General features: G+C 46.0%; 1 protein-coding gene across 2 annotated transcripts in view; it reads left to right on the forward strand.

The window, feature by feature from the left end:
- Window positions 1-24,864, forward strand: part of immp2l (inner mitochondrial membrane peptidase subunit 2) — a 98,647-nt gene that overhangs the window by 7,212 nt on the left and 66,571 nt on the right. For both annotated transcript variants that reach the window (XM_084451149.1, XM_084451148.1), the window contains exons 2-3: window positions 874-1,005; window positions 4,733-4,836. In XM_084451149.1, coding sequence (XP_084307275.1) covers window positions 877-1,005; window positions 4,733-4,836 — 233 coding nt within the window. In that variant the 5' untranslated portion in view covers window positions 874-876. The remainder of the gene's footprint in view (window positions 1-873; window positions 1,006-4,732; window positions 4,837-24,864) is intronic.

Below are 24,864 nucleotides of genomic sequence, written 5' to 3' on the forward strand. Positions count from 1 at the left end.
TATGAGAAAACCCGTAAGACGCTTTTTAAATTAATCCCAACAATGGCTATGGAGGGGTAATTTAAAGAGAAGCTTATGGGTTTTCTCCAGCACTGCTCACAATGCCTAATGTGATGCAATTGTTTTCTTAATGGATTATGCACAAGACTATATGAAAGTGTATGAATGGCAATATGTTCATGTCAGGATGGATTGCTGTGCTAGAATGGATTTTCTGCTCCGGTGCTGGAGTACTCTGCCTCTAGCACGTAGTAACTGATGTCTCACCTTATGGTGCGGTTTGTAAAACCTGGTTTAACAGCAGTATACAGGGACGTGGGAAATGCTCATTTGTTTGGGATGCTGAAGGATTGTGGGTGCTTGTGTGTGTGTGTGAGTGCGTGTGCACTCACAGTGCCCGTGGGTGTGTGTGTGTGCGTGCGTGTGTACGCGTTGTGGCTTTGTGCATCTGAGTGTGTGTGTGTGTGTGTGCGCTCACAGTGCCCGTGTGTGTGTGTGTGCGCGAGCGTGTCTGTGAGTACACGTCATGGCTTTGTGCATCTGAGTGTGTGTGTGTGTGTGTGTGTCTGTCTGCGCAGGTGTGTGCACATCTGGGTGCTCATTGAATCCAGCTGCTCTGTGCTTATCCTAATGATCATCTCCATCACACCAGGCTGCCTGGGTCCAGGGACCGAGCATCAGGCTGGGGGTCGGGCTCCGCCTACCTTACCCGGCCCCTGGGGGTCGGGCTCCGCCTACCTGACCCGGCCCCTCTGTCCCCGGACAGATCCTGACCCGTCCTTAGTCTGCTCTGTCAACGCAACGTCGCTACCTGCGTGTCTTATCGACCGGCGCACGTCACGTTTTGATTGGCTGTGGTCGTCTTGTCTCCAGGTGATGGCTCAGCAGGCGGGGCGCAGGTATTTCCGGGCGTTCGTGAGCGGCTTCTTCGTGGCGGTGCCCGTCACTGTGACCGTCCTCGACCGCTTCGCCTACGTGGCCCGTGTCGAGGGCGCCTCCATGCAGGTGAGTCGACGCCCTCATCCCTCCCTCCCTTCTCATCCCTCCCTCCCTTCTCATTCCTCCTTTCCCTCTCATCCCTCCCTCCCCTCTTCTCCCTCCCTCCCCTCTCATCCCTCCCTCCCCTCTCATCCCTCCCTCCCTTCTCATTCCTCCTTTCCCTCTCATCCCTCCCTCCCCTCTCATCCCTCCCTCCCCTCTCATCCCTCCCTCCCTTCTCATTCCTCCTTTCCCTCTCATCCCTCCCTCCCCTCTCATCCCTCCCTCCCCTCTCATCCATCCCTCCCCTCTCATCCCTCCCTCCCCTCTCATCCCTCCCTCCCCTCTCATCCCTCCCTCCCTTCTCATTCCTCCTTTCCCTCTCATCCCTCCCTCCCCTCTCATCCCTCCCTCCCCTCTCATCGCTCCCTCCCCTCTCATCGCTCCCTCCCCTCTCATCCCTCCCCTCTCATCCCTCCCTCCCCTCTCATCCCTCCCTCTCATCCCTCCCTCCACTCTCATCCCTCCCTACCTCATCCCTCACTCCCCTCTCATCACTCTCTGCTTCGTCGCAGGCTCAAAATTCATCTCTTCAAGAAATACAATCCTCCCTCCTAAGCACTTATTGTATTTTATTGTATTGTATTGTATTGCACTGTATTTTAGATTGCTATTCTTGCACTTTGCCTTCAGCACTAGATTATGCTCTTAGTCCCTTGTTTTAGAAAGAAGATGCACTTCAGTCAAGATCACTTTTGTCAAAATTGACCCATTTATTAGCATGCAACTACAAATACATAGCATATGAATTTTGGCGGTGTGCTCTGTTCGGGGGGCCTCCTTCCTTCGACCGATGTGGAAAGCGCGTTAGCAGGGGGAGGCAATCTAGGTGTTCCCCCCCTCTGGGCCGCTTGGCCCAGAGAGCCAGAAGGGGGAACGGCATCTAGCCCCCTGCCTCTATGACGATCAGAGTGGGCCGCGATCGGGAAGACGCTCGGAGGTAACTCAGCCCACTAAGACCGTCAAAGAGAGCCACAGGGGGACTGCTGTACATTATAGTCCCTGGCCTCCACGGGCCGACGCTTCGTTGAGTCCGAAGGAGATACAGCCTAGTGTCTCTGCCTCCATGGTGACTGGAGGGACCGCTGGATGGCCATCCGGAGATGTTTCGGCCTACGGTCACCACGGAGAGCCACAGAGACCAGCTAGTGTCTACCCTGGCTTCCACTAGCCGAAGCATAGTGGAATACCTGACAATGCATAAACCTTGGACAGAGAGCAACGATGACAACAGAGATGACATTGACATACGCAGGTGGAGGAGGTGGGGCGAGCATGCAAATACACAACCAGCAGTAATGACAAGCGCGAACAATGACATGTTTTGACAGCTTAAATACATGCGCTCTAGCGAGCTGAACCAATGCTATGACAGCTGACAGTCAGCTGGTGGTTAGCGTCATTACGGGGTGTGACTGATAAACCTCTGCCGATTACCCCGGCCGTGACGTTCGTGCCTCGCCTGAAGTTACGTCGGAGACTTCATTTATGAGTTCTGGCAAGTAGTAGTACATTGGCTTTTCCTACGTTAAATGCAATTATTGTTAGTCGCTTTGGATAAAAGCGTCTGCTAAATGACTGTAATGTAAATGTAATGTAATGCTTTCAAACATTTTCATTTCCCTTCTCTTCGTGGCAGACGTGGGGATCACGGAGATCAACAACTGATCCTAACGCAATGATAAGGAAATCAAAATATTTTGAAAACAAGCCCGTCTTCAGCTCACTCTCAGACTCCCGCATCTCAGCAGAGCTCAGAACTTAGGAGGGTTTAACGTGGCCGTGCCTGACACATGAAAATAGTGTTGCGGAAATAGATCTGTTTTGCAGATGCTTGTTTTTTGTTGGATTTGCTGCATCTGACAGCTTAGAAAGAACTCCAGCCTTCATATTTTGTGACAATGAAGACATGTTTGTTTGTTCTCAGATTCATCACCTAACTGTTAGGTCAGGCTAGTGCTTCCACTTGGCTGGGTGCTGCTGTACTTTCCCTTTGAGACAGTTGGGGTTCACAGTGCAGCACATGCAGCTACCTGAGAAGGAAGATAACTTTAGCGAGAAACTTTTGGGACTGTAGCCACTTTAGAACTGCAGGGCGATGTGACCTCAAAGACACTGTCCACATACATTTTACATGAGTGAAGTTTGTATTACTTCCTTTCACAGTGCGTTGAATACCACCAAAATATGGCTGTTATCAACCTGAATCTCAGTCAGTTCTGAGATTGTATGCATTTGGACGTGAAATTAGGTGGAATGTGAAAATAGCTGTTTCCGAAGAGGAGAAGTTTCTCCTCTGAGCTCCTCGGTGCTTTTAGCTGCCCTCCATCGTTTGAAAATACAGCGTGGTTTGTGTGGAAGGAGAGTTGAAGTGCAAAGGTTTGAAAGTCAACAATCAGTTCAGATTGCGTGGCCTCTTGTGTCCCATGTGACTTAATTATCAGTCTACAAATAGCTTGTAAGTATTTAAATGCAATTCCATGGTACTGTTAAAGAGATGCACGACAGCAAATTGTTTTGCTTTGGAGAATGTAGTTATTGACTCCACATTCCTCAGTACTTGGTGAATAAAGAGATCAAGAAGCTATTTGCATGTTTGAATCTGACCATGTCTTATTTATCTCTCTCTCAGTTGTACATTTTTATCTAGTTGGCTCTGCTTGTTGTTGTTGAAAACAAGTGTCTGGAATGGGAATCGCTTCCAAAACCCTTAATCTCTCTCAACTGACGCCACCGCACAAGACTGAACTGACCAGACAGTCTTATTCTGGCCAACTTTCTCCTGAGCCTTGCTTTTCCAGTTTCGTGAATCCGGGGTGCTTTCAAGCTAGACAGACACTGAAACAATACAGAATGTATTACGGGGGGAAATCTGACTGAAACTGAAATGATAAAGCATCCAGCTGTAGCAGATAAATTCCGCGCCTGCCGTCTCTCCTAGAGTATTTATTTTCGTCAGACAGATAAGAGATATTCTGTCAATTACCCTGGCAAGCGTGAAATGGCCTGCGCACATCCTGTTTAATGAATCATCCTGCCGGTGTCATGTCACCCTCCGGTTTGAGTGGGCTTCGTCACACGCCAGCTATTCGATTAAGTGACACAAAACTAAGTTGTGAGAAGAAATGATTTTGGGAGGTGTGTAGGGGGTGGGGGGGGGGGTGGGTTCACAGACAACTACAGCACAATGTGATGGCTGTTGGAGAACCCCCCTGCATTTCACACAGAGTGGAAGGGTTAATTTACTGTATCTGTCGAGTGCAGAGAGCGAAGAGGCTCACACACTGGTATGGAGAGCGAGGAGCCCAACGCGTTCTGAAAGGCGAGGCTAGCATCTGTTGTTGCTACTGTACGCGCTCTCCTCATCTATGTGTGTACCCTCTCCGAATGCTGAATCTATGATGTAATACGCCCTTTGTGACAGGCTGATATACGAGAACCTTAGTTTGATAATTTTATATGGGTGAGTAACACTTCCACTCCGATGCACAGTGTAGCTCCATCACCTCCCTGAGAGAGATGTTCATGAATAGTGAAACGGTTTCCAGGTCACCCTCTGCTTAACCTCGGGGGGGTGTGGCCCTGTTCACACCTCTCATAATCATGTCCCTCCATCTCTCTCTGGCTCTGTGTGTCTGCCTGTACGGCATGTCTGTGTGTGTTTCTGACTGTGTGTGTGTGTGTGTGTCCACAGCCCTCTCTGAACCCTGAGGGGCGGTCGGGGTCTGACGTGGTGCTGCTGAACCGCTGGAGCGTGAGGAAGTACAAAGTCGAGCGCGGGGACATCGTGTCCGTCCTGTAAGTATCCGGCAACTTACGTTTGTTTGCGTACAGAGGGGTGCTCATTCGAAGCTAAAGCTAAGATCAAATAATTCACCCGCGGTACATGTGCAATAGAAGGACAGGACTATTGGATATAGCCGCAAGCCGTTGTCCTTAACCCATCGTCCCCTAGCTAGCTAAGTGTCGACTCGGGTACATTACGTCTTACAGGTATTTTACGTTCGATACCTGCTCTGCTCCTGATGGAACTAGCTGACCTTCCGAATCGTTGACATGGCTCCTTTTAGCAGGACTGTGATTAGAGGCTCTATCACAGCCTGCAGCCATATGTCACAGAAGAGGAGGAGCGGTTCTACTGTGGTTTCCGTCTCATTAGTCGAGGGCCCCGGGGGGCACGGAGGAGGCACAGGAGGGATGTTGAGCAGAGAGAGTTGAGATCTCAGAGCGAAATGTCAGGGGAGCAGATGATCACGCTGAGCACTCTAGAGAGAGAGTCATGGGGTCAGAGACGAATGTGGTGAGCCCAGATAGTGGAATTGAGAAATTAATTGTTGAGCATGTCTAACGAGGAGGCTAGAGTAGAGTAGTCGTCGAGTAGTGAAACTGACTCCCACAGTTTTAATACCGTCCGGCTGCGTCGTCGACAGCTAGCTTTTCTGTGGCGTAGCGGGAGAGAGCGGTGTCTCTCGCAAACGGACGAGCTTGGTAAAAACATCGCTTCGAATCCCACCCTGGGCAATCCCTTTACATGGGTCAAACGAACGAGCGACACAAGAAAACAACGCAGAGAGCAGAATGAAGTCTGTCACACATGCAGTTGCCAGCTTATGATGTATTTGCCTGTGCCCTCTTGAAGTTCACCTCAATCGCTTGACATTATTTCTTCAATGATTTTCAAAATAAAGGTCCTGCAAATGAAATTGTCATTCAACAGTATTTCTTGTCAAACTCTCGGAGTAAACATAATACGTATTTTCAATAATTGAATTACTTTCTGGGAACGAATATATAGTATTGTTTTATTTACAAATGGAGAAGTAGACCGTTATGACATGTATCGTAAAATTAGATTTTAGTGCATCAGAACTTGTCTCCCTGAATGTATCTAGTTCGTAGGCCTCCTCCATCAGACTATAGTATCACTGTTAATAGAAAGAAAATTTATTGGACTGTGTTAGAGGGTAGATAGATGAAAGACATGGGGACAATAGAATGTGTGCCTTCAACATTTATTTTGTAGGGCCCACACTCACACAATCTGTTCCCACTTTACCAGAAAGGCTGGATTTGGGCTGGGGTCCAGAGGTCATTATTCATTGGACCTCAGTGAGAGGAGAGATTTGGCAATAATTGAAAAAATGATAATTGAAAAAGAACACTACATTTGGAACATCTTTTGGAACAGTCTCAAGAGCAAAATCAGATAATCCAAACGAGAAGAAAACTGGTAGAAATATTTTCACTGTACAGTGGACCAATATTACTGGATTACTAATTCTCTGCCCTCTGTCCCTTTGTGGTCAGATCTTCTGTCTGGAGACACTCTTAAGCATTCAGATCTTTAGCTGTGTATTATTCACTCCTAAGCATTCAGATCTTTAGCTGTGTACTATTCACTCCTAAGCATTCAGATCTTTAGCAGTGTATTATTCACTCCTAAGCATTCAGATCTTTATCAGTGTGTTATTCACATGCCTCAGCGCTTTATTTGTTCATTTTTTTCAGAGTGACGCACTGACTGCCAGCAGGCAGCGCTGAGCACACCTGACAAACTGCTGTGTGTGCTAAAATGTACAGTGAACAAATTATTTTCCAAGCCATAACCATGTGATCTAGACAGAGATGATCTTGGTGGTCTATAATTAAACCATGTAGTCTATAGACAGAGATTGTCCTGGTGGTCTATAATTAAACCATGTGGTCTATAGACAGAGATGGTCTTGGTATTCTATAATTAAACCATGTGGTCTATAGACAGAGATTGACTTGGTGGTCTGTAATTAAACCATGTAGTCTATAGACAGAGATGGTCTTGGTGTTCTGTAATTAAACCATGTAGTCTATAGACATAGATCGTCTTGGTGGTCTGTAATTAAATCATGTAGTCTATAGACATGTTCTTAGCCGGTAGACAAACATACTCCAGGAACTTGCTCGATCGCCTTATTGAGAGGGGTCAGGAAAGAATTTTTACAGCTCACTTATCTGGCCCCTGGGTGATACTGGTTTTTGCTTCCCTCTGGAATATGTAGGGGTGGGACGTATGCCCACCTCCCTTGTTCTCTGTAAAGCGCATTGTGTTGCCTCTGGGTATGAAATGCGCTATACAAATAAAGCTTTGATTGATTGATTGATTTATTGATTGACAGAGATTGTCTTGGTGGTCTATAATTAAACCATGTAGTCTATAGACAGAGATGGTCTTGGTGGTCTATAATTAAACCATGTAGTCAATAGACAGAGATGGTCTTGGTGGTCTGTAATTCAACCATGTAGTCTATAGACAGAGATTGTCTTGGTGGTCTGTAATTAAACCATGTAGTCTATAGACAGATTGTCTTGGTGGTCTATAATTAAACCACATCGTCTATAGACAGATATGGACTTGGTGGCCTGTAATTAAATAAACTATGTAGTCTATAGACAGAGATGGTCTTGGTGGTCTGTAATTAAACCATATAGTCTATAGACAGAAATTGTCTTGGTGGTCTATAATTAAACCATGTACTCTATAGACAGATATGGTCTTGGTCGTCTATAATTATTCCCTAACAAGCCATGTGTTTCATTGTGATTCATATTCTGAACACTTGATTTTACACTGAGGTGATAATACTGTACGGTATATAGGCATTGACCAAGGGCCGGTAGATAGCAGTTAGAGCTAACAGTGGTTAGAGCATATGGCCAGAAAGGTAAGGCCGTCTTCATGTACAGTGTACTCCCTCACTTCTCATGTATACTCCCTCACTTCTCACGCATACTCTTCTCATGTATACTTCTCATGTATACTCTCTCACTTCTCATGTATACTCCTTCACTTCTCATGTATACTCCCTCACTTCTCATATATACTCCTTCACTTCTTATGTATACTCCTTCACTTCTCATGTATACTCCCTCACTTCTCATGTATACTCCCTCTCTTCTCATGTATACTCCCTCACTTCTCATGTATACTCCCTCTCTTCTCATGTATACTCCCTCTCTTATCATGTATACTCCTTCACTTCTCATGTATACTCCCTCACTTCTCATGTATACTCCCTCTCTTCTCATGTATACTCCTTCACTTCTCATGTATACTCCCTCACTTCTCATGTATACTCCCTCACTTCTCATGTATACTCCTTCACTTCTCATGCATACTCCCTCACTTATGTGTACTCCCTCACTTCTCGTGCGTTCTCTCACTTCCAGCAAACTCCTCCGCTCCCCCTGTTTTGTTGAGGCTGCCAGCACCTCCCTCCCACACACCCTTACATTCTCTTCCTCTCTCTCTCTCTCTCTCTCTCTCTCTTTCTCTCTCTCTCTCTCTTTCTCTCTCTCTTTCTCTCTCTCTTTCTCTCTCTCTCTTTCTCTCTCTCTCGCTAACACCCTCTGCCTCTCTCGTCTTCTCTCTCTTCCTCCCTTGTTATTTATTTTGCTCTCTTTCTCTTTCTCTCTCTCTTGATGGCTCACCTCTCTCACCTGTCCCTCCCGGTGCCAGACCAGGCTCTCTGAACGGGCGTGGAGCAGCTGAATGCCCCCCCCCCCCACCCCCACCGAGAGTCTGCTGACAGGGCTACGCCGCACAGACCTGGAGGGGGATCGCGGACGATTACCCAAGGCCCCAATTAGGGCGCCGCACGCCCACCTCCAGCTCTAAGACACTCGCTGTGTCGTGAGGCGCAGCGGGAAGCCGAGTGTGGCCGCTGATGAAAACTCTCTCCCAGGACCCCCCGCTCTCCTCTGAGCAGTCTCTGGTCCCTGAGCTCCCTTGACGGAGCTTATCACGCCATTTGTATCCCCCCCCCCCCCCCCCCCTTCCCGATGTCTTTGGAGACAGCATTGTCCGATAGCCAAGGCCGTTTGCCGTGTTTGTTTTGTTTGTTTTGATGTGGCGGGGAGGCTACGAACAACTACACACACTGCAGCTTAGCCATCTGCTCGCCGCGGAAGTAAGGAAGCACATTTTATTTGGTTAGCACTTCTCACAGAGAGGACTCACAAAGTGTGTCACCCAGGTTAAGATGCATACAAAGAATCAATAAAATTCAAACGCTGGGAACAGGACAAACATAGACATACAGTCAAATTGATCTGTGAAAAGCCTGTCTAAACAGAAGCTGAGTGTTCCTGTTCAGCTCTGATTAGCCTGCTTATTGAAATGTCCACAGAGGCTGCAGCTCTCAAGTCCTGAGGAAGAGCGTTCCGCAATCTAGGGGCCTCTGGTCTTGAGCCTGGTGAGAGAGACAACCAACAGAGCCTGGTCAGCAGACCTCAGTGACCTGCTAGGAGCGTGTGCATGGAGCCGGTCAGACAGATATACAGGGGCATGACCATGCTGGGCTCTATACGTAATTACAAGAACCCTGAACTGGATCCCGAAGTTAACTGGAAGCCAGTGCAAGGAGGCCAGGACAAGAGTAATATCTACGTTCTACTGAACCTGGTCAACAGCCTGACGGCAGCATTTTGAACCAGTTAGAGGTGGTCTATTAGATGCTTTGCTGAGGCAAGTAAAAAGAGAATTACAATTATGTACGATGCACTGTGTTCATGAACTTAGCCGGGTTTGAGAAGGGCAGAGTGAGTTTTTGTCCCCCATTGAAAACAATTCAAATATTTTCCAACATCTGCCTCCCATAGGTAAATGAGGTGAAAATGTTTTCCTTTAACTTTGTCTTGCGTTGCTATATATATTCAAACCTAGAGTCTCAGAATCAACCTGCTCAAACAAGCCAATGTGTTTGTCTGTGTGTGAGCTTTCCATTAAAATAAAAAAAGAACAGGGTTAGAAGATGTTCCCCTCATTGAGATTCCTCTTCACAGAGGCTCTGTGGTCAAAGCTGCTTGATGTTTGGGGGGGGAGTTACCCCCCTCTCACCCCTGACCTGTGTGTGTGTGTGGCAGGGGGAGGCTGAGACGGCAGCAGGATCGTGCTTCTGTGAGATAAATCCCTCTTCCATCATTACCCCAAGATGGCAGCCTCTCCCTGCTAGGGGGCCGCGCGGCGCTGCTCGTGTGAACAGAATGTTCGGCCATTATGAGGTACTATTCCTGGCAGGGAGGGAGAGGGAGTGTGTGGGAGCCAGTGCTGAATGCTAATCAAATTCTATCCCACAATGGGGGGTTTAGCCCGAGAAGCACTGTTTTGGGTCTTCTACAGTACCCCGGATTAATGAAATGGGTAACACGCAACCACAGTGTGCAGGTGACATGTCGGTGTCGTACGACTGCGAGCTGCACGCTCATCGTAGACCAGACGCAGAAGAGGCGCTCTGCATATCTGTGACACCTCCGCACCGCGCACTGAACACCCTGACATTTACATCATCTCCCAGGCATTGTCATCTTTTGCACTATCACCCATGCACATAATTTTATAAATGCCTATTAGGCTGTTTGCTTTCAATGGTTTGCATGCCAAGCGACTTGCCTTAATTGCTGGAGAAGGTTTATTTGCATGCAACAGATAATTAAGGATGACAACATTGCATTGACAGCCCTGATAACCAGGGCAGGGATATTTGTTAAAGCCAGAAAAAGGTTGTTGACTCACATTTCAGATGATGTTGCAGTGGAGACCAATTCCCAATTTGGCACTCATTTTAAAAGCTAATTGTCAGAGGGAAATATTCTAGTCCTTCGATTAATATGTTATTTACGGAATATTCCTCACTCAGGCAGTAGCAGGCATGGAGCATGGCGCTGTCACTGTTTATAGGAGTGTGTATATACAGGAAGCTGTCTGTGTCTTTGGGTATTTGTCATGGTCGTCAGTGGAGACCATTACATACCTGATTGATTTTATGTGGTACTGTGAACATAACCATTCACGTCTGACCAGCCCGGGAAACAGATTTCTGCAAAACACCATTTTCCTCCAGAAGGGAAGGAAGAAATGCTCCATCTCCCGGATTATAAATAAGTGTCAGAAGACATGAATAGATCCCCGTTCTTGGCAGGCTTGTTTTGTTTAGGACAAGTTTCTTGTGTTCGTTTTTTTTACGATTACCATGAACAGGAGGGGTGTGGAAATGAGGAGCTTGAGCAAAGTTTGACGTGAAAGTTTTTCGAGTTCTCAGTTATGAATATTCATGGCTAAACACAGCAGCCATGTAAACCTACTGAAGCTTCAAGTCTGGAGGATTCTGAACTGCCTTCCTGTCGCTGTGGCTTTGAGGTGTGGATGCCAGCGAGAGAAGAACAGCCTGTGCCTGGGCTGTATTGGATCTGTGTGTAATTAGCACCAACACAATCCAGTTCAGTAACGGCTCATAGGACTCCGGTACATTGAGGCTTTGTGGAGCTCTGTTTTAACACCCGTGACCACAGCCTTATTGTTTCCAGATTGGGTTTACAGAGAGAGAGAGAGAGAGAGAGAGAGAGAGAGAGGCTTAGAAAGACTGAGCTGACGATCTGTACTCTGCATACATGTTGCCGGGGCAACGGTGTGGCAGAGGTAGTGTGAGCAGGTGTGTGGGGTGGGGGGGGGGGGGGGGGGGGCGGTCCTCCGGTTCTGTCTTCAGAGGTAGTGGAGAGAGATACCTGTCTTCAGAGGCAGTGGAGAGAGAGACCGGTCTTCAGAGGCAGTGGAGAGAGAGACCTGTCTTCAGAGGCAGTGGAGAGAGAGACTGGTCTTCAGAGGCAGTGGAGAGAGAGACCTGTCTTCAGAGGCAGTGCAGAGAGAGACCTGTCTTCAGAGGCAGTGGAGAGAGAGACCTGTCTTCAGAGGCAGTGGAGAGAGAGACCTGTCTTCAGAGGCAGTGCCGAGAGAGACCGGTCTTCAGAGGCAGTGGAGAGAGAGACCGGTCTTCAGAGGCAGTGGAGAGAGAGACCGGTCTTCAGAGGCAGTGGAGAGAGAGACCGGTCTTCAGAGACAGTGGAGAGAGAGACCTGTCTTCAGAGGCAGTGGAGAGAGATACCTGTCTTCAGAGGTAGTGGAGAGAGAGACCTGTCTTCAGAGGCAGTGGAGAGAGAGACCGGTCTTCAGAGGCAGTGCAGAGAGAGACCGGTCTTCAGAGGCAGTGGAGAGAGAGACCTGTCTTCAGAGGCAGTGGAGAGAGAGACCTGTCTTCAGAGGCAGTGGAGAGAGAGACCGGTCTTCAGAGGTAGTGGAGAGAGAGACATGGTGGAGCGATGGAGGGGAGAAGGGATGGAGGGAGGGCAAACAAGGAATAGCCCTTCTGGGACCAATAAAGTTGTCTGAATCTGAACATGGTTTGTTTTGCCAAGAGGGATCTTTCTGGTGCGTCTCTCCCAGGCTGGGAGGTGTTGAAATATGGGCTGGTCAGTGACTGTAATAGTGTTATTATCTGTCATTAGCGCCAGTGCAGAGGGACTATGATGGCTGGGTAAACGCCTCCATTAAAAACAGGTCATGCCCTCTGAGCTGAGGATACTCACGCTCTACAAACACACACACACACACACACACACACACACACACACACACACACACACACATACAGTGTGCACACCCACACACTAAACACATGCTTAACATTTATCTGGGAGGGAGATAAAAAGCAGTCTCTAAGGGACCGTGAGGATGCTAAGAGGCAGAGTTCATTCAACGTGTTGATAAGAATGCACTGAATTGGTAAATTAATTGAATGCCCTGTGAAATCTCATCACTCCACAACCAATAGTATTTATATTATATTTATTAATTCCCCTTCATCAGAGCAATACATTAAGTATTCATAACTTCTCTGTTAAGACGAAAGATATGCTGTATGCTAATTATCTAGTAAATATTCGCTCTACAATAAGGGGAATGTGTGGGTCAAAGGTTGGGCCGAATACTTGACCTGCCCTTCAGTGCCATCGCTGGGATACAGACTGCTTTCTCTTCTGAAGCCTTTTCTCTATTAGGAAATGAATTTCTTTATTATGTAGTAGTCTCTCCAGCCCCAAATACCAAACTGTTTACAATTCTCGCAGCGTTACCTGAGACTTTATTTATGGTTTGTAGACAGTCGTCTGATGGAGTTGACATTTAGGATATTTTATAAGGCATCCTCTTAGAATTTATTGGGCTTTCTCCTGCAAGGCCCAGATTAGTATATATAGGGCTATTTCTTTATGGAATACTCTTCCTTTGAATGTTAGAATCATCCCAAGAAAGGAAGCATTCAAAAGACATGTAAAGCTACATATGAATGCTTGAGTTACTGTTGTCTTGCACTGTTATCGACTTTGTATTTACTATAATGCATTTCACTTTTAAATATTGTAACTGGATTTGTGTATTATTGTAATTTGTGTATCTTATTATTGTAACATTAACTTGTACATTTTACTATAGTAACTTGTGTATTTTATTATTGTAACATGAGTATTTTATGAGGACCCCAGGAAGACTGTTGTTTGTGCGTCGGCTAATGGGGATCCTGAATAAACAATAAACAACAATAGTAACTATTTGTCAATTCTGAGTTTAACACCAGACTGACTAGGGAGTGGATAGCATGCATGGAATGTCAACATTGAATGTGTACTGTACTGTATGTTAGTTATGCAATTTCTCACATACAAAACACTATCCTGCAACATGTCTAAAAAGGTTGCAGGGTACAGCATTGTATTCTCTATTTTGTCTCAGTGAGGACCTTGAAAGGCACTTTTATATAATTTATTATTATTATTATTATTGTTGTTGTTATTATAGTTATTATTATTATTGTTATTATTGATATTCCAGATGAATGGAATTGTACTTTTTCCTGAACCTGCTTCTTCTAATTTCAGAGCAAATTATGATTATAGAGACGATCGCAAAAAAAATGTGGATTCTTCATACTGTATTTGCAAGACTGCACTTCTAATTCATACATTGCACTCTGAAGCGAATTTTCACAAAATCTCGTATCTTATGGCCCTACTAATTAAATAGGCCCACTGAGGTTGACGCTTACTGTAATAGGAAATTATCCCCCTAAGTAATCCACAACAGCTACTGGAAATATGTGCGCATACTTTCTTAAGTGTAGAAACCTGGTAGTGTGCTACTGCCAAGGAGTTTGAGGGACAAACACAGGAGCCCTGGCTCTGCTGGGCTCCACGGTCCTCCCCCCCCCCCCCATTCACTCCCACTTACAGTATCAGATGTGATGAATGAATGTCTCCGCCTTTCGCTAAATTCTACGTTCAGATAGGTCGCCTCGAACCAGGGTGCGCCTCCTAAAGTTGATTGGAGTCAAATTCCACAGTCAACAGAGGAAAAATGTCCGAGAACCTTAACTCCTCTAGTGGTTATATGTGTCAACATGAGGCATGGAGAGAGCAGAGGGAAGGAGTGTGTGTGTGTGTGGGGGGGGGGTTGACAGGGACCTGGGAGAGAGCAGAGAGGGGGGGGGGGGGGTGACGGGGACCGGGGACCTGTTATGTGTTTGGGGTCGGCTTCATCACAGACCACGGTACGGCTGCGGTCGGCATCTGTAGTGATCCATGCCGAGGACTTTTCTGTAAGTCAGAATGTAGGATGGCTTGTATCACCACAGCAACGCAGGGCTGCATTCAGATAACAGGAAGCGTAGAAATACCAGGATTTCATGTCATGTTGAGATGAGCGGGGCGATTCTCACTCGGCTGTCATGATGTCTTTTCATTTTAATTCATATCTGCCATCCCATTCTGTATGTCGCTCCCCCTCTCTTTCTCCCTCTCCCTCTCTCTCTCCCCCTCTCTTTCTCCCTCTCCCTCTCTCTCTCCCCCTCTCTTTCTCTCCCCCTCCCTTTCTTTCTCTCTCCCTCTCTCTCTCTCCCCCTCTCTTTCTCTCCCCCTCCCTCTCTCTCTCTCCCCCTCTCTCTCTCTCTCCCCCTCTCTTTCTCTCCCCCTCCCTCTCTCTCTCTCTCTCTCTCTCTCTCTCTCCCCCTCCCTCTCTTTCTCTCTCCCTCTCTCTCTCTCCCCCTCTCTTTCTCTCCCCCCCTCTCTCTCTCCCCCTCTCTCTCGTTCTCCCTCTCCCTGTGTCTCCGCCTGCCTGCTGATTCTCCTCATGTTCGGTACGTGTTCAGAAGCACGCAGTGTGAGGAGATGTTGATGAGGACAGGTCTCCAAACACAAATGATGTTGTTCATTACAGGGCAGGCCTGTCGTAAGACCCAGCAGGCGTTCCGCTTATGTGCCGACGAGATATTCCTCTCATTCATACGGCGTGTAATTGTACAAACATCAAAGCTGGTTTTCTGGCATTCACATCTATCAGCAACGCAAGGGGATGAAATGAGAATTACCTCGACATGAAATATTTCCTCATTTCTCCATTTAACAGCTTGGCTTCCCATCCCACACCACCAGAGTGTGGTGGGTAGGTTACTCTTGACATATTGAGGGCATGATAAAAGCTTTAAGTTAAAATTGGGCTGGATGGAAGGAAAGTGGTGTTTTTGAACACTAAGAGATAGTGTTTATCCTTTGGAATAGTACAGTGACACATTTTAAAGTCAAAGGTAGCATTATCCCGGGACCCCAAGGGGATCGACAACAGTGACTAATTATTTACTGACCATTTATACCCTTAACCGTTTGTTAATTTTCTCCAAATGATTTATAAAGGATGATTATTATAAAGTGTTATTATAAACAGGAGTTTTGAGCTCACTTCCATACAAAGGTAGAAACTGTACTTGAACTGCCTCTGCACGGGTGTAGCGAGAGTAGCGAGCGCGCGTCGTTGTGCTACTCTCTCACGTCCTCTGCGCTAATGGGCGCCGGGGCCAGTAACCAGCCTGCCCTCTGGGAGAGGTCGGTATGTGAGATCGAAAGCAGAACGTGTTTGCGACTACACAAAAGCTCTTTATTTTTTTCTGCTGTGAGGATGATGATTATTTCTGTATTTCCCTTTGCATTTTCCGGGTATACTGTTAAGTATAGCTGGTAGCCTGCCAAATTTAGCTTAAACTTCGCCTCTTAAATTCGCAACGCTTCATGCTTTGTAATGCGCTTCCACCCGTAGAAGGAACCCACTCTCCTCCCGCCCGGTAAGCGTACATCAACTTAAAAATGGATTGTGTCGCTCGCTGTGCGTTGGCAGCACCGGCACATAATTCCCGTGATTAAGGCCTTTGCCTCAGCATCACACGGGCGTGCACGTACACATGTCTGAGCATCACACGGGCGTGCACGTACACGTGTCTGAGCAGCAGCGAAGGAACAGCCAGGGAGAGATGAGGCTTCTGAGCGACTGGCAGTCGGTCTTCGGAGAACCGGGCTGTGCCAGGAAAACAGACGGATGTTTCTCCGCCCGCCAGCACTTTACTGGGGGGGGAAAGTGTGTGTGAGGCAGTGTAGGCGTAATTAACTATTGCTCATGTAGACTCTTTTTTTCTTCTTCTTCTTCTGGAAACTGCGTAGGAGATTAGTGGGAGTTGGACTTATTTTGTCAGTGTTGTATTGTGTGTGGGTCCTGCTGGTTCCACTGAGAACCCGTGGTGCTGGTGGAACCGAGCGGTTGTTGATGGCGGCTACACACCTTTAGTCCAGACGCAGGTGTTTATAAACCAGGTGTGTGTGAATCCAGACGCAGGCGTTTATAAACCAGGTATGTGTGAATCCAGACGCAGGTATTTATAAACCGTCACTGAGGGAGATGGATGGGCCTCAGGTGCCTCCGCCAAGCTCTTTATTTTTTAGGTTTGAGTCAACGTGCGCGAGCTCGTTCTCTCTTCTGTGAGGAGGGAGAGGTCGTGGAACAGGGCCGGGGAGCTGTTATTTTAGGTCTAATGATTTGTGCTCCGCTTCGTGGGGTCCAGCCTAGGGCAGGTCGGCAGGAACGCAATACCACCCACCGCCTTCCTCGCCTCCCCATCCCCTCCATCCATCCCTCCCTCCCTCCCTCCCTCCCTCCCTCCCTCCTCCCTTCCCCCCATCCCTCTGCACTCATGACTTTGTGAGGACAGACAGAACGCCGCAGGTGAACAGGCCCCCGTTTTCGGCCTCTGCAGGTGGCGGCCGGGTGCGGATAAAGGCCAGTGAGCAGGCGGCCGCTCCGGCTCTCCTATCGGACACTGGGGGCAGCGCTCCCGAAGCCCCCCAGGGCTGACTTAACCCATTTCTCATCTCACCTCCATTCAGGGGAAATTGAGGGGAGATGGAATCTCCAGCACCGGGAATCAGGAGCGCATTGCATTTTTTGTAAGTCGAGGCATTTTGCTGAACCATGAGACGGCCTCATAACTCATACTGTTTGACAGGGAAAAGTAACTCCAGTTTTTACCACTATGGTGGATGAATGATGTGGTCCTGTAGAAATTTCAGTCATTTCTGCCAGTTTGTTGCCATGATTCGTCACTGGCTAATTGAGACCCTATTTCTGTTGAATAAATGGAATCTGCTTGTCAGCTGATGAATTGTTTTTTCATGTTGCTTGTTCGCAATTGAATTTGTTTTAACCTCGTGATACACATCATCTTGTTAACAACACGATTGGACATCTCGAGGGGGGTGGTGTCTTGTGAATGCGGATCGATGATAAGAGGACCTCCTATACCAACCCCGCTGCAACACCATCCTCCTTCCCTCCTCACAGCCCGCTGGCTGTCAGCTCCCTGGCCAGCGTGGTGCTCGGGGTGTGGTCCTTGGAGAGACCGACTCAATGAAGTGTGCGATGAGCAGGCCAGAGCTCTGCTAGCCCAGGGGTCCCTGTTATCTCTCCTCTCATTCTGGCAGGCAGAGAGAAGGAGAGGAGGCTCAGCTTGAACCATGAAATATGACCCGTAGCAGCGGGATGGCTGTCTGGGCCACACTCCCTCTCGAAAACCCTGCCACCGAGGACCCGGGACGGGCGGCCGCCGAGGCCCTGCTTTAAAGATGATAAATGACACCGGCACACCAAGGGCACCCCCGTGATAGCACGAGGACCCAAGTATCAACTGAGGAATTATCCGTCCTAATCTTTGAATCAGTGTGTTGTGCCACAACGTGGGTCTCCAATGACTTCATTATTTTTTTTCCCTTGTATTTGCACATTTCACTAGCTTTTTCTAACAGTTTGCCATGACAGGATGAGATTGGCATTACTTGTTAAATTCACATTCTCTGGTAAAGTGCTGGCCTCATAACTAGGTACTGTAAACACTGTCTGGATGTCTGTCAATATTCAGTCATGACTCACGTTGTTACAGAAAAGCTGTTCAAACTTTTATTGCAAAATTAATTTTCTTCCTGAGGAAGTCTCAGCAGTGCATGATCTCGGTGAAAACAAGAGGCATCCATCTTGAGGAGATCATGGCGCGTCATGTTGGAGCCCGTCTCCTGGAATCCCCGATCTCAGGGTTGACTCTCGACCGCTCTATGCAAACTGACGCTTACAGTTACTGTGTTCTGTACTATTTCTGTCAATCATGTCACACAGCATGTAGCCTAGGCAGCCCGCCTGCCTGTCACTGCGTCATGACAGCACTGCTCCTGGGCGCAGCTTTAGACCTCGCTAAGGTAACAAGTGGAGAGCTATCACTCATCTCCAATGATCTACAGATGGCATTCTGTCATTTATAGAAACTAGACTAGACTAGCTTTTATTGCAATTTTGAGAATGGTTATGATGGAGTTGGCATTTAGATGAACAATTGCGAGGAATTAGGGGAAAACTTATTTGAGTATGGTTTTCCAGCAACACCTATTCAAACAGTATGTTAACAGGCACATTTCATCACAATGATGCACTCTTTTCTTGTTTAGTTTCTGATAGACACAGTACTCAGCGGTAGGTAAATGGTAAATGGACTGCATTTCCAGCATATACTGCAGGGCTTTTATCCAAAGCGCTTTACGATGGCCTCTCATTCACCCATTCACACACCAATGACGGCAGCAGCCTTGCAAGGTGCTAGCCTGCACATTGGGAGAAATTTGGAGTTCAGTGTCTTGCCCAAGGACACTTCGACATGTGGACAGGAGGAGGCAGGATTCAAACCGCCGACCCTACGTTCATTGGGCGAGCTCTTCTACCTCCTGAGCCTCAGCCGTCCCATTGGGCCATTTCATTATTATTCATTTTTATTATCTGTACACCTTTTTCTTTTTTTCTTTACCCTGGTTGAGTTTTGGAAGACCTGATAATTGAGATCAAAAACTGACATCAGTCCATTTTTATTATCAGACGCATCCCTTCTACATACTGTACACAAGATTCTACATACAGAGAACACTGCTAATGACACATACGACTAGGACCTTGTTACAGTAGGTCTTGGTTGTGGGAGTTCCCAGACCTTGATACATCACCCTCTCCAAGATGTGACTGGCATGCCTACATTCTTTAATTGGGAAGCTGAATGATTTCCTGTTCATGAACCATTGATTTCAATTTGCATTGTTGATGGATATAAGGCCATTAGCTTCCTGCTGATTGGGTCCCTTTTTTAATTCCAGACAGTGGTGCTATTTGCACTATATGATTTCTCTTATTTTTATACAATGGTATCACTTTGATTCTTATATTATCTGTATCAGGCTAAATGGCACTTGAGTACTCATGCTAGCAGCAGCTAAATAGTGCCAAAATATCTTTTCTCTAAAGGCTGTCCATAAATAAAAGTTAAATGAACATAAAATCTGTATTCATGCCTTGCCTATGTGAGGCTAACTGCCTCGTCTGAGGTGAGACTGGCCGTCATGGCTGTGTTATGATCTGACTGCATCACGGAGTCATTAAGTCTAAATAAACTGCAGCCGAAGCCCTGGTCATCTGGCTGACCGACCAGCAGCAGTAGAACTCGACCTTGCTTTCTGTGAGGTTATGACAGCCAAAAGGGATCTGCTTTTTAATGAGATTTGAAGATGTATTTTTCAAAGTGTGTGTGTGTGTGTGTGTTTGGTTGAAGATGAAATACACTAGGGCTGGGTATCGATTCGAATTTCAAGAATCGATTCAATTCCGATTCACAAGGTTCAGAATCGATTATCACGATTCGATTCGATTCAATTTAATATCGATTCGGTTAGTGTTACTAAAACCTGTTTTGTTTTGTTTTTTGCTGTAACCTTAATTACATGACTGCCAAGTTATGCAACACATCAATACTAGGGCTGGGTATCGATACTGATTTCCAAAAATGAATGAATGAATGAATCATTGAATGAATTAATGAACTATTCATTCCTTCATTTATTCATGAATTCATGAATTAATCGATTTTTTAAACCCAGCCCTAAAATACACACTGTTAAAGCTTAGAATGTAGATGTGCCTAATATATTCTCAGACAGGAGTTACTGGGCCCCTTGTGTCCAATGTGGATATTTTAGCTGTAATGAAATCATTTCTGCAGTGCCTCCACTGTCATTCTGATCAAAAGCGCATGTCTGTCTATGATCCAGGAGATAAAGTATCAAAGATTTCCATGGTAACAGCAGTTTGACATGGCTATCATTGGCATGAATTGCTTCCCATCACAATCTGGCGTTTGAATCCTCTTTTCTTTTTTTGCAATTGAAGAAAAAACGGGTCTTGTAGAGAAATGTTTTTCAAATGAAAGCTAGGTGCTATTTTTTAAACCACATCTCCCGCAGGGATATATCAGTTTTTTCTCTTGTTAGACTCTGTCTCAAATGCTATTATGTGTGCTGTGATGGACATTTACGTGGTTTGACTGATATTAGGGGCCATTGTGGATAATGAGCCTGTGATTTTAAGTTTTAAGCTTTTGTTTGAGGAATAATAGCAGTATTGCACTGTAGTAGACATTGTTCTGTGAAGAGCTTCTTGCATCAGAAGCTGTCTAGTTGAACAGGCAGAGGTATCATGTTCACTAAATGCTCAAATGTACTCATTTGTTTCTGTGTCATTCAAGTGCAAAAGTAATTGGACCGGATCAAGTGTGTGCTCTTAATTATTATGTTCCGTGTAGAAGATTTAGTCATTCCTGTCTCCTTCACACTCTTATTTTGTTTTGTCTTGTGATAAATGAATTTTGCATGAGTGAGAAGAGAAAATGCTCTCATTTCTAGTTCAAGCACAGTGCACATGAATCTTGCATTATCATAGGTCACTGAATTAATTTTCCAAATGGCAATTGGTGTGATTTCTCCTGGGGGAAATGACTGGCATGTTGGCCTCCCCACTCATTGCTGCACCTGTAGGTGTGAATGTGAATTTCCAGCTCTGAGGAAGTGATGGTTGACAGGCCCTGCTGGGGATGTCCGGGCGCTGCCTCCCTGGCGAGTCGACTGAGAGGGCTGCTGAACGGAGGCCCGCGGCCCCGGTGGAATCGACAGGACCATATAACGTGATGAAAAGCATTGCCGGTCCGAGGGTGTGGAATTTACAATGCCCATGTAATAGAATTAAGTGGATGCACCTTCAAAGCCATCATTTAAATCAGATCCGGGTGTTCCCCTCCAGTTCTTCAGAACCGGCTGTATCCACTGCTTTTCGGTTTTCTCCCATTTACCTAATTAATCAATTAATAGATTGTACCAGTTACCTAGTTTCCTGGAAGTTGGGTAATTTAGGCAATAAACTACGAGAGGCCTGTAGGTTACAGTGATTTTAGAACAGCTAGGAGGCGTTGTCAGGCTAGACGCGAAGTGTTTTATTGCTACAAGTTTCTAAAATGGTAAGGTTTTACAAAATGAATGCACAGCAACATGAAATGCGATAATTTATTGAAAACAAAACATAATTCTTCCGCCAAGCAATATAGTTCCTCAAGCTGCAAATGGATGCCAAGCAACACAGGCAGGAATACAAGCTCAGCTACTGTACAATATAACCAAAACATGCTAGACTTCACGTTGATAGCAGCTAGCTAGAAGCCATGAATGATACTGTTTTGTTTGTTTGCTGTGCAACATATAATCAGTTGTCAAAATGAAATGCCAACAAACCTTATATACCAGTGTTTCTAAATTCAAAATACAGTGTTTCCAATGCTTGTTTGAAAGCACTGTTATTTTGTCTGCCTGTCGCAATATAGGGCTATGGCCATCCAGTCACGAATTACGATAGCTAGTTCTAGCTAGCTACGTAGTTGTTTGTGCCAATCAACCGTTTATCTAATATGGAGCGGGTTTAATAAGATGACGGAACAGAGGAGTGTCGTAGAGGCATTTTCGCCAATTGGTTGTAGGTCTATCCAATTATATCCAGAGGCATTTTGATCTATGCCCGTTGGTAACGCCCCCTGGGAATCGGAAAGCAACTGTGAGTTTCCAGACCCTTCACATTTTTGCTAATTGGGTCTGGCGAAGCCAGGCTAAACAACCGCAGCTCCAGAGTGCATTCCGTGCGACATTCAGAAAGTGTTGAAACATTGTCAAGGGCATCCTAGAATGCCAACACAAAACGTTTAACGTTAGCAACGTAGGATTAACAGATGAGTTTGTGGAGCTGCTGCTTCTCTCTAGGTGCTAATAATGCTGCCACATTAGCTACACAAGGATGGAAAGCTAGGTAATAGTAATGCATTGGATTGAATGTACAGATGTTTTGAAACCTTAACAGGACTGGCGGCACATTAATACTTACATTTTAAACTTGAATTTGTTATGCGGTCACAGATGTGTATTTTACAACGGGTGTGTGGTTATAGAGTATTTCACAACGGCTTCCAGCCAATCGGAATCAAGGATCAAAACTAGCTGATGTATAACTATTGGTTTAAAACCCATTCAATCCAGCAGCGGGCTACCATCCCGGTCATTCTAACCACTTTTAATAGCCATCGTGCCTTCAAATCAGAATTGTCTCAGATGAGCCAGTTTAGACACAACAAGCTGACCCCTATGGTCATTAACATTTGCAAAGGGAAACTGTTTGGTCATTGAATTGCAGGAAACCAGTCTGAGTGGATGTGACTTTGACTAATTGCTGTAAATGACCAAGGCAGGAAGTGCAGGATTGCTTCTGCTGATTAAACTTCAGCAGTTGAGCTATTATTGCTCATCTCTGGCATCTGGCCCCGGTGTACTGGATGGAGCTAATGCACCGAACAGCATCTTTGGACCAGACAAACGCAAGCAGCCTCAGAGTGCTTCCCACCAGTAAACTAAGCAGTTGCTTCAGAAACCCGTTTTGGACATTACTTTTACAGGCATGGCTGTATTTTTCTCATCCTGTAACTACTATTGGCATGGGACAGTTTATGTGTTACTTGTGTAATTAAATCTTTGGAAACCCTTCAGAAATCAATGGGAAGTACCAGCATAAACCACAGACATTGACCTGGACACAGGCTCTGTGAAGTCCGGGGAAAGAGCAGGGCTTGCAGCCGATATTACTCACCATGGCAGAGGCCTTGAGAGATTCATACTGTACAAGAGCCAAGAATGCTACGGGAGGTATGGCGTCAACATCTGAGGATGTTTGACTTTCAAGAGTCAAGTTTCTTTATTGTTACATCCATTATACAGAGAGTAAAATTATTGCATTCCTGCTCCTCAACCTCGCAGCAACAACAGAATAATAAAACAAGATAATAATTTAAAAAATCATTACAATTCAATAAAGTAAGTGTATGAGTGCAAATGTGCATCGTATGCATATTAGTTTGTGTTTGTGTACAGTATGCACAGTCGGAGTGTGTGTGTGTGTGCATTGGCGATTTTATAGGGGGGGCAGGGGGGCAAGTGCCCCCCCTGATAGGACAGCCCAACTCTGCTCTGATTCTTAAAAAAAAAAAAAAACTTTTTATTTTATTTTTTTTACTAAATAACACAATTATTAAATACATACTTGTGGTTTGTACTAGTTTGTGTTAGATCATCATTCATTTTAAAAGTGAATTTATTACTTAAACTAGGCTACCTTTAAAAATATATATATATTCATAATCCACTAATGGCACAACTCGTCCGTCGAAAAGAATGAGATCTGACTGTACTGCTCAGTGCTCAACAAGCTACAACTAGCCAACCTGCTCACAATGGCAAAAAGAGCTATAAAAACAATTTACTATCGGAGCTACCACTAGCACTAGCAACATCACCATCGGCGAGGAAGCCAGCACCAGCAGGCAGTTGCAGTTTGATGTTGTTATGTTGGGTATGGCCTAGTGCTCGGTCATAAAGTCATATTGACATGCTCGTGGTGTCTAGATGAAGTTTGATGCGTTGTACATATTTAATTGTCATACGGATTTCTTATTAGCATACTGTTCACAACTGGTATTCTTTGTAAAAAGATGGGACGAGACGGCAGAACTGTTTTGTTTTTTTTCTCACGTCAAAATGTTGCCCCCCCTACTCTCAGAGGGTAAAATCGCCTATGTGTGTGTGTGTGCGCCACAGGCAGATAGACAACAGGCCGTTGGTGTCCATTGCTTAAGAGCCTGGTGGCCTGGTGGAAAAAGCTGTTGTGGAGCTTGTGGGTCCTGGCCTGGAGGCTGTAAAACCATTTGCCACGGCAGCAGCTGAAACAGGCTGTGATTGGGTTGGCTGGGGTCTTTTTTTTTTTTTTTTTTAATTGTATACATTTATTTCTGACTTTTATCCCATTTTCACCCAATTTGGTAGTCAATCACACCCAGCCTATTGTCCAATTGTCCCTGCTGTGTAAGGTCCGTCGCACAAGCCGATCCAAAGGCGATCTGAAGAGAGAGCCAGCTACCTGACTATCTCAAGCCCGTGACTCCAACACCATGGCTGGGGTCTTTGATGATCCTGCAGGCTTTACTGGCACTCCGTTGTATAGCTTCTGGATGGAGGGAAGCTCACATCCACTGATGCGCTGGGCTGTCCGCACCAACCTCTGCAGCGCTTTGTGGTTGAGGGCAGAGCAGGTCCCATACCACACTGTGATGTTTCCAGTCAGGATGCTCTCAGTTGCACCTCTGTAGAAGGCCCATAGGACTTTGGGCCCCATGCCAAACTTCTTCAGCCGTCTGCGGTGAAAGA

Source organism: Borostomias antarcticus, assembly GCF_949987555.1.
Source record: "Borostomias antarcticus genome assembly, chromosome: 16".
NCBI lineage: Eukaryota > Metazoa > Chordata > Actinopteri > Stomiiformes > Stomiidae > Borostomias > Borostomias antarcticus.